We start from the raw sequence: 10772 nt of genomic DNA, 5'->3' as shown, positions 1-10772 counted from the left end.
TGGGGCATTTGATATATGTGAACTCATTAAACTCTGGACTTCGGTATTTTACCTCCTGCGCCTGACTCCTTCATTTCACCTTGTCACAGAATCACTCACCCGATATGGAGCCAGCAGGAGAAGACCGCATGCCTGGAGTTGTAGCAAGAGTTCAGGAGCATTCATCGATGCTAGCCAGCTTGGGAGAAGCGATGGATCTCGAGACCAGCTGGTCAACCGGATCCAGCTACCTACACCCCAGCCCCTGAACGGATCCAGATATCCCGGCCACTGGCGTTTGATGGGACGACGGCGCTATGTAAGGGATTTTTACTCCAGCTGGAGTTATACTTCTCCAGCATCAGACCGGCACCCCTGGAGTGGGAGAAGGTATCTGTCCTCGTTTACTGCCTTTGTGGGAAAGCCCTGGAGTGGGCCAACGCGGTGTGGAACGAGGGAGATTCCACGCTGGAGGACTACGGGGTGTTTGCTCGCCTCTTTCGGGTTGTTTTTGATCACCCGCCTGAGAGGCGGGCGAACGACTGGTCCATTTAAGGCAGGGGACGAGGACCGCACAGGACTACGCACTGGAGTTCCGGACGCTGGCAGCGGGGTCTGGGTGGAATCAGTGGGCCCTAATCGACCATTTCCGGTGCCACTTAAGAGAGGACATCCGACGGGAGCTAGCCTGCCGGGATGCCATGCTATCATTCTCCCAACTGGTATACATGGCCATCCGGCTGGACAATCTGCTGGCAGCCAGAGGACGCCCTTGTAGGGGTCTGCTCATTCTCACTACGGATGATTCTGACCCCGAGCAGATGGAGCTGGGAGGAGCCACCGGTCGAGAGAGCACAGGAGGACAGCAACAGTGCCACTCTGGTGGCACGAAGGGACAATCCACTTCACGTCGCCGTCAACGTTCTTTTGGGTCTGGAGGCGGTAGGCAGGGTACTCACGCATCACCCCAGGTAACGAACACCCAAACCCAAAGTGTTCAGAGCCCTTTGCGGCGCATTGTACTTTACCTATCTCCTTCCCCGATCACTTGGTAGGTTCCCAGTGTAAGGCGCTAGTCAATTCAGGCGCAGCTGGGAACTTCATGGACAGGGTATTTGCACGCCGTCAAAGCATTTCATTGGTTCCCCTATCCATTCCACTCCCCATCAGAGCACTTGATAGTCAACCATTAGGGTCCGGGTTGGTTAAGGAGGTTACGGGTTCAGTCACCATGATTCCTTCAGTGATTGAGTCAATGCATGGGGCCCGTTTTCTCACAAAATTAGACCTCAGGAGTGTCTACAACCTGGTGCGTATTCGGGAAGGGGATGAGTGGAAAACAGCATTCAGCACAACCTCGGGGCATTATGAATACCTTTGATGAATGCTCCATCCGTTTTCCAGTCCTTTGTGAACGAGGTGTTTCGGGACATGCTTGGTCGTGGTGTGGTGGTCTACATCGATGACATCTTGGTGTATTCCGCTACGCACGCCGAGCATGTGTACCTGGTTCACAAGGTACTGGTCCGACTGCTGGAGAATGATCTTTATGCCAAGGCAGAAAAGTGTGAGTTTTCCAGCAGTCAATCTCCTTCCTCAGATACCACTTTATTACCACAGGTGTGGAGATGGAGGGAGACCGCATTTCAGCCGTGCGTAATTGGCCGACTCCAACCACGGTAAAGGAGGTGCAGCGCTTCCTTGGCTTTGCCAAATACTATCGAAGGTTTATTCGAGGCTTTGGCAAGGTCACAGCTCCCATTACCTCCTTGTTGAAGGGTAGGCCGTCCCGGCTCCGCTGGTCTGCTGAGGCAGATTTGGCCTTCAATAGATTGCGGGATCTGTTCACCTCAGCCCCGGTACTGGCTCACCCCGATCCATCACTACTGTTCGTAGTGGAGGTGGATGCGTCCGAGGTAGGGATATGCGCTTTACTATCCCAACGTTCGGGCACGCCACCCAAACTCCGTCCCTGTGCCTTCTTTTCTAAGAATCTCAGCTCGGCAGAGCAGAACTACGGCGTTGGTGATCGGGAGCTGCTGGCTGTTGTCCGAGCTTTGACGATGTGGAGACATTGGCTCGAAGGGGCGAAACACCCTTTCCTCGTCTGGACAGACCACCGTAACCAGGAGTACATTCGGGCAGCGAGGAGGCTGAATCCTCACCAGGCCATGTGGGCCCTCTTCTTCACCCGGTTTGATTTCACACTCTCATACAGGCAGCGGTCTAAGGCAATGCATCTCAGCGCTTGAGGCGTCACTACAGCCCCTCTGGTTCGGTTCCAGGCTGTATCACAACCGGCCGTGATTGGGAGTCCCATAGGGCGGTGCACAATTGGCCTTGCGTCGTCCGGGTTTGGCCGGTGTAGGCCGTCATTGTAAATAAGAATTTGTTCTTAACTGACTTGCCTAGTTAAATAAAGGTTAAATAAAAATAAAATAAAATAAAAAATAAAAAACATTCCGGGTACAAAGAATGTGAAGGCAGACGCACTGTCTCGGCTGTATGATACAGAGGAGAGGCCCAGAGACAACACCCCCATACTCCCAGCCTCATTCATTGTGGCGCCTGTAGTTTGGGCGATGGACGCGGATATAGCGCAGGCATTACGCACATATCCATCTCCACCGCAGTGTCCAGCTGGGCTGCAGTACGTGCCTGCGCTTATCCGTGAACGTTTAATCTACTGGGCACACATGTCACCCTCCTCTGGTCATCCAAGTATCGGCTGTCATCAAGGCAAAGAGTGGCTACTTTGAACAATCTCAGATATAAAATATATGTTTAACTTTTTTAAGGAAAATAATGTACAGTACCAGTCAAAAGTTTGGACACACCTACTCATTCCAGGGTTTTTCTTCATTTTTACTATTTTCTACATTGTAGAATAATAGTGAAGACATCAAAACTTTGAAATAACACATACGGAATCATGTAGTAACCAAAAAAGTGTTAAACAAATCAAAAAATATTTGAGAATTGAGATTCCTCAAATAGCCACCCTTTGCCTTGATTACAGCTTTGCACACGCTTGACATTCTCTCAACCAGCTTCACCTGGAATGCTTTTCCAACAGTCTTGAAGGAGTTCCCACATATGCTGAGCACTTGTTGGCTGCTTTTCCTTCAATCTGCGGTCCGACTCATCCCAAACTATCTCAATTGGGTTGAGGTCGGGGGTTGTAGAGGCCAGGTCATCTGATGCAGCACTCCATCACTCTCCTTCTTGGTAAAATAGCCCTTACACAGCCTGGAGGTGTGTTGGTTCATTGTCCTGTTGAAAAACAAATGATAGTCCCACTAAGCCCAAACCAGATGTAATGGCGTATCGCTGCAGAACGCTGTGGTAGCCATGCTGGTTAAGTGTGCCTTGAATTTGAAATAAATCACTGACAGTGTCACCAGGAAAGCACCCCCACACCATAACACCTCCTCCTCAATGCTTTACGGTGGGAAATACACATGCGGAGATCATCCGTTCACCCACACCACGTCTAACAAAGCCACGGTGGGTGGACTCCAGACCAAAGAACAAATTTCCACCGGTAGAGGTAACTCTGGGTCTTCCATTCCTGTGGCGGTCCTCATGAGAGCCAGTTTCATATGTTCCGTATTGACTGACCTTCATGTCTTAAAGTAATGATGGACTGTTGTTTCTCTTTGCTTATTTGAGCTGTTCTTGCCATAATATGGACTTGGTCTTTTACCAAATAGGGCTATCTTCTGTATATCACCATTACCTTGTCACAACACAACTGATTGGCTCAAACGCATTAAGAAGGAAAGAAATTCCACAAATGAACTCTTAAAAAGGCACACCTGTTAGTTGAAATGCATTCCAGGTGACTACCTCATGAAGCTAGTTGAGAGAAAGCCAAGAGTGTGAAAAGCTGTCATCAAGGCAAAGGGTGGCTATTTGAAGAATCTCAAATAGAAAATATATTTTTGATTTGTAACACTCTTTTGGTTACTACATGATTCCATATGTGTTATTTCATAGTTTTGATGTCTTCACTATTATTCTACAATGTAAAAAAAAGTAATAATAAAGAAAAACCCTGGAATGAGTAGGTGTGTCCAAACTTTTGACTGGTACTGTATATATATATATATATATATATATATATATATATATATATATATATACACACACACAGTGCATACGGAAAGTATTCAGACCCCTTGACTTTCTCCATATTTTGTTACATTACAGCCTTATTCTAAAATTGATTAAATTAATTTTTTCAATTTATATTAGCACCCCTACTTATCGCAGCTATGCATAGAGGGGTCATATTAGTGTGTAGCAACAGACAGAAGTTGGCACATTGGTGCTACCGACACCCCGCGATGTAGCCCTAACCATTCCGATGCTACAGACGTTTTCGTGAGAAGACACATTTTCCGGATGTCTCCTGACTCCAGGTCTGACCGCAGATATGGAAGGCCGCCATCGGCCAATACGCTGGATTGAGACGCAGCCCATGCAAAAAACATATCTCTAGCTTAAACAGACAGATTTTTATGGGGATTTTTTTATTACACTAATTAGATATCCGCGGGAGCGCGGACATCGACTCTACACATCTATTTACAAATCTCATATAGGTAGGCCCTATGCTATTTGCACAATTCAAATGTTACCAGGCTATATATCTGAATCATGGAAAAAACATAGATTTAACCTGCACTCTACCATGGGTCACATTTTACTATGGTAACGCTTAATTAAATGATACCAAAAATGTATCTTTATTAATTGTGTGTTACCCTGGCACAATATCAGTATAATGCATTAAATAAATTAACCCACCAAGGTCAAAAGAGGTTGGTTGGTATTATATTGATGGATTTGTATACCATTATGGGCACGTTTCTGATAAAGTCAGAGGCATTAGGCTACTATTGTTGTTCCTGGTTTGTCTAACATCAAAGAAAAAGGGAAATAGTTGCTGTGAAAAAGGGGTAATACTTCCTCTATTAATTTTTTGCTCATGTTTGGGTTCCCTGTGTTGCCAACCAGAAATGTGGGAGTATGCGAGATATAGCTATGGTAGCCTAATCGTTGGCATTTTGTAATGATGTAAAAAATAAAAAAAGGTCAAGGGGTGTTGTGCTTGTTTCGGCCTACAGAGAGAGCTGCTCGCTCTAGTGGTTGCATCATGTGCTCTTGCTCTACAGTGGCTCTCGCGCTAGCCTGCCTAGATGTATTTTTACTCCTCATAAAGCTGCTGCAAAGCTTATTTGCTGTTCTTTGTGTGGTTCCGTTTGTAAGACTGGCACAAGATGCACACATGCTAAACTGAAATGATTCATAAGTGTCATGACTCATTGGTTTGAATTATAAGTAGCCAATATTTACAAAACCACACATTTCTGGTCTGCATTTCAAATGTTGTCTTTTCTTGTTAATACCCTATTTCAATATGATCGTTATCTCTCTCCCTCCTCCCTCATATTCTCCCTCTCTCACATGTGTTCCTCCAATGTCTGTATTATAAATAGTGTGCAGCATTGGGGGAATACAGTGCTGCTCCCACTCTGTCTCTGTCTGCAGCAGTGTGTTGCGTTCGGTGTGGGAGCAGCTCCCTTGTCTGCTTCCCCTCGAAATGACGAGTCATTTCTCCGAAGCTGCACTTCCTCTCTGCACAATCTTTGCTCTTGAGAAGATAAATAACAAACAGAAAAAATAGAGTTCCAGGGAAGAGGCAAGAAAGGGAGAAAAGGGAGAAAGAAAAGGGGAGAAGGAGAGGAAGAGAGAGAAAGGGGAAACAGAGAGCGAGCGAGGGGGAGGGGGGGGGGGCAGAGTGAAATGTTCTGCGATTGAATGAGAGAGAGAGACAAGAAGAGGAAACCTTTTTGACTGCCAACATCTTCTGGACCTGTCTGGATACACCAGCTAACAGACGACCGGTATCCCCTGAAGCAGCAGGAGGCAAAAAGCATGGAGGGGGAGGGGTGAAAAATAAAACAAAAGGCTAGAGACCAAATAGCTACCGTCTCTTCTGGCTCTGAATTTGGTACCGGTAGGTGAGTTCTGGATCTCTGCTCCTCTATGTTTTCGCTACATCTATTCATCTGCACTCCTCCATGTAAAATCCCAACGGCAGCTACTGTCTGTTACAGCTTTCTCTTCTCTGGCCATCTGACAGCATAATATAGACATTAAAACAGGAAATTATCTATCGCTTTTGCCTGACTACCTTCCTGCCTTGGAGAACTCAAATGGAGAGTCCAAACATCTGCCAGTCGTTGTCGTCTCCGACAGTTGAACCCATCTGTCATCTCCCGGAGCGTAGGCTTCTGTTGCTGGGGGGACAAGGAGCTGGGAAGAGCACCACAGGGAATGCCATCCTAGGTGAGGAGGTCTTCCAGACTGGGACAGAGACTGTCCACAGCACCGTTGGCCACGGGGGGGTCTGCGGGAGGCGGATCACTGTGGTTGACACCCCGGGCTGGATTATACCCCGTGACTCAGCGGATGATGCCACCGGGGGCCCGCCAGAGCGGGCTAGCGAGGAGGGACCCTGTGTTGGTGCCACCCTCTGTCCCCCAGGGCCCCACGCACTCCTGCTGGTGGTCCCCGTGTCACAGCCCTTCACAGAGGGTCACAGGAAGGCAGCAGAGAAGCAGCTGGGTCATCTAGGAGGAGGGGCCTGGAGGTCCACCATGGTGCTCTTCACTGGGGTCGACCAGCTACCTGAGGGGACGTTCGTGGAGGAGTTCATCGCAGCTGGGGAGCCCCTTCAGTGGCTGGTGGAGAGGTGTGGTAACAGATACCATGGCCTGGATAGTAACACACAGCAGAGTGGGGATGACAATACCGTGAACACACAAGTTCAGGAGCTGCTGGAAAAGGTAGAGGAGCAGCTTAAGGACAACCATGGCTGGTATTTTGCAGTGAACGAACTGATTCTGCTAGAGGAGGAGCAGGCAAGGAAGGCGGTGGAAGAGAGGCGGGTGAGAGAGGAGCGGGAGGAGAAGGAGAGGCAGAGGCTGCGGATGGTCGGAGGGCCTCCCAGAGGTAACCAGCTCTTATTGCTTCACTCTTAGAAGAAAGGGTTTCAAAAGGGTTCTTCGGCTGTCCCCATGGGAGAACCATTTGAAGAACCCTTTTGAGTTCCAGGTAGAACTCTTTTGGATTCCATGTAGAATCCTCTGTGGAAAGGGTTCTACATGGAACCCCAAAAGGGTTCTACCTCAAATCAAATCAGATTTTATTTGTCAAATGCGCCGAATACAACAGGTGGAGACCTTACTGTGAAACGCTTACTTACAAGGCCTTAACCAACAATGCAGTTTTAAGGAAATAGAGTTAAGAAAATATTTACTAAATAAACTTAAGTAATAAATATATATAATAACACAATAAAATAACAATAATGAGGCTATATACAGGGGGTACCGGTAATGAGTCAATGTGCTGGGGTACAGGTTAGTCGAGGCAATTTGTACATGTAGGTAGGGTATACCTGGAGTATACCTGGAACCCAACAGTGTGTCTTCAAAGGGTTTGTAACAACGGTTAATGTAATAACACCGGTTAACGTTGTTACAGGGTTCTACCATGGGGACACCCGAATAACCTTTTTAAATATAACCTTATTTTCTAAGAGTTTTGTATACTTGGCATAATAGTTCATAAAAGTTCATGAAGGTTTGCGCAAATAGCATACATGTTAAAAAGCTTTCTATCTCTCCCTGTCTCTCCCAGAGCTGAGGGTCCTCCTGCTGGGCTGGAAAGGAGTGGGAAAAAGTTCTGTAGGGAACACCATCCTGGGCCGGCGGGACTTTGAGTCAGGGACAGAGACGGTGCAGAGCCTTAGGAGGCAGGCCGAGGTGGCCGGACGCAGGGTCACCATCGTAGACACTCCCGGCTGGGACTGGTTCTCCGTCAGACGCACCCCCAAACACGTCAGACAGGAGTCGAAGCGAGGGGCCACCCTCCTCCGGCCTGGCCCCCACACCCTTCTCCTGGTGGTGCCCATCATCTCCACCCTCACTGCACGCAAGAGGCGGACCCTGGAGGCCCACCTGGAGGGCCTGTTTGGTGATAGGGCGTGTCTCCACACCATGGTGCTGTTTAGCTGCGGAGATTGGCTGGGCCGCACGCCCGTCGAGGAGCACATTCAGAGGGGAGGGCGGGAGCTCCACAGGTTGTTGGAATACTGTGGGAACTATTATCACGTGGTGGACAGCAAGATGCCGGGGAAGGACACAAGGAACATCTCAGATCTGCTGGACAAAATAGAGGAAATGATCAGAGAGAATGGTGATGAGGCCTTCTTGCCAATACAGAGTGAGTATAAATAAAGTATATACAGTGAGGGAAAAAAGTATTTGATCCCCTGCTGATTTTGTACGTTTGCTCACTGACAAAGAAATGATCAGTCTATAATTTTAATGGTAGGTTTATTTGAACAGTGAGAGACAGAATAACAACAAAAAAATCCAGAAAAACGCATGTCAAAAATGTTATAAATTGATTTGCATTTTAATGAGGGAAATAAGTATTTGACCCCTCTGCAAAACATGACTTAGTACTTGGTGCCAAAACCCTTGTTGGCAATCACAGAGGTCAGACGTTTCTTGTAGTTGGCCACCAGGATTGCACACATCTCAGGAGGGATTTTGTCCCACTCCTCTTTGCAGATCTTCTCCAAGTCATTAAGGTTTCGAGGCTGACGTTTGGCAACTCGAACCTTCAGCTCCCTCCACAGATTTTCTATGGGATTAAGGTCTGGAGACTGGCTAGGCCACTCCAGGACCTTCATGTGCTTCTTCTTGAGCCACTCCTTTGTTGCCTTGGCCGTGTGTTTTGGGTCATTGTCATGCTGGAATACCCATCCACGACCCATTTTCAATGCCCTGGCTGAGGGAAGGAGGTTCTCACCCTAGATTTGACGGTACATGGCCCCGTCCATCGTCCCTTTACTGCAGTGAAGTTGTCCTGTCCCCTTAGCAGAAAAACACCCCCAAAGCATAATGTTTCCACCTCCATGTTTGACGGTGGGGATGTTGTTCTTGGGGTCATAGGCAGCATTCCTCCTCCTCCAAACACGGCGAGTTGAGTTGATGCCAAAGAGCTCCATTTTGGTCTCGTCTGACCACAACACTTTCACCCAGTTCTCCTCTGAATCATTCAGATGTTCATTGGCAAACTTCAGACGGGCCTGTATATGTGCTTTCTTGAGCAGGGGGACCTTGCCGGCGCTGCAGGATTTCAGTCCTTCACGGCGTAGTGTGTTACCAATTGTTTTCTTGGTGACTATGGTCCCAGCTGCCTTGAGATCATTGACAAGATCCTCCCGTGTAGTTCTGGGCTGATTCCTCACCGTTCTCATGATCATTGCAACTCCACGAGGTGAGCTCTTGCATGGAGCCCCAGGCCGAGGAAGATTTACAGTTATTTTGTGTTTCTTCCATTTGCGAATAATCACACCAACTGTTGTCACCTTCTCACCAAGCTGCTTGGCGATGGTCTTGTAGCCCATTCCAGCCTTGTGTAGGTCTACAATCTTGTCCCTGACATCCTTGGAGAGCTCGATGGTCTTGGCCATGGTGGAGAGTTTGGAATCTGATTGATTGATTGCTTCTGTGGACAGGTGTCTTTTGTACAGGTAACAAGCTGAGATTAGGAGCACTCCCTTTAAGAGTGTGCTCCTAATCTCAGCTCATTACCTGTATAAAAGACACCTCTGAGGCAGAAATCTTTCTGATTGAGAGGGGGTCAAATACTTATTTCCCTCATTAAAATGCAAATCAATTTTTGACATGCATATTTCTGGATTTTTGTGTTGTTATTCTGTCTCTCACTGTTCAAATAAACCTACCATTAAAATGATAGACTGATCATTTCTTTGTCAGTGGGCAAACGTACAAAATCAGCAGGGGATCAAATACTTTTTTTTACAAAAAAAATAATGTTTGATCCATGGTATGACCATCTTAAAACAATTCCATATGTTAGCTTAGTACCCCAACCCCAGAGAATACGTTTTGAGATAATTGGGTTGTTTGTGTTTGACAGTGGATGAAGACAGCCCTGGGTCATCTGAGAACAACAGCCCTGAAGAGGACTGTAGCAGAGGATGCCAGCTCCAGTAGTGTCAAGGGAGAAAGTAACCAAGAGCTGCTTGCACACTGTAAGGTGGACACGTTCCCACCGCCCAAGCCAAAACATTTACATTTCAAAGTGGCTTGGTGTAGAATTACACTGGAAATGAAATGAAAGAACACATACAATGGCTTTAGAAAGTATTCACACCCCTTGACTTTTTCAAAAAATTGAATAAGTCAAGGGGTGTGAATACTTTCTGAAGGCACTGTATATGTACTCAAAGTAGTTGGGTCATTCTTGAATTGCTGTGGCATTTGCATCCCTTGCCTTTGTAACCATGAAAAACACTAAAAAGGACAAATAGTTACACATCATTAATGTTTATATTGAACTGTTTATCAATGATAAAACATAATGCAAATCCTTCATACTGCAAAACTGTATGCAGTACTTAGGGCAAGCACATTGACCCAGTAGAGTTGTAGTGACATATTTTGGGCATTTAGAGATATCTATTATTTGGAATGCTAGAAAGTAAAGAACATATGTTGTATAGTTCAATGAAAACAAATAAGGCTATTAAAGAAGGAAAATAATGTGCAGTACCAGTCAAAAGTTTGGACACACCTACTCATTCCAGGGTTTTTCTTCATTTTTACTATTTTCTACATTGTAGAATAATAGTGAAGACATCAAAACTATGAAATAACACATACGGAATCATTTAGTAACCA

The 10772-nt window shown here is 46.6% G+C and overlaps 1 protein-coding gene across 1 annotated transcript; it reads left to right on the top strand.

Annotated features, from left to right (window-relative positions):
- Positions 1-5781: 5781 nt before the first annotated feature.
- si:dkey-110g7.8 (GTPase IMAP family member 8) lies at positions 5782-10392 on the top strand. The gene is made up of 3 exons (XM_041863617.2): positions 5782-7002; positions 7693-8277; positions 10009-10392. Exons 1-3 carry the CDS (start codon positions 6204-6206, stop codon positions 10083-10085), a joined length of 1461 nt encoding a protein of 486 aa, XP_041719551.1. The 5' UTR covers positions 5782-6203; the 3' UTR covers positions 10086-10392.
- The last annotated feature ends 380 nt before the right edge of the window (positions 10393-10772 follow it).

This window comes from Coregonus clupeaformis, chromosome 35 (genome assembly GCF_020615455.1).
Source record: "Coregonus clupeaformis isolate EN_2021a chromosome 35, ASM2061545v1, whole genome shotgun sequence".
NCBI classification, from domain to species: Eukaryota; Metazoa; Chordata; class Actinopteri; order Salmoniformes; family Salmonidae; genus Coregonus; species Coregonus clupeaformis.
Note: the sequence above shows the minus strand (reverse complement) of the source record. Positions and strands in the feature narration are given on the sequence as shown.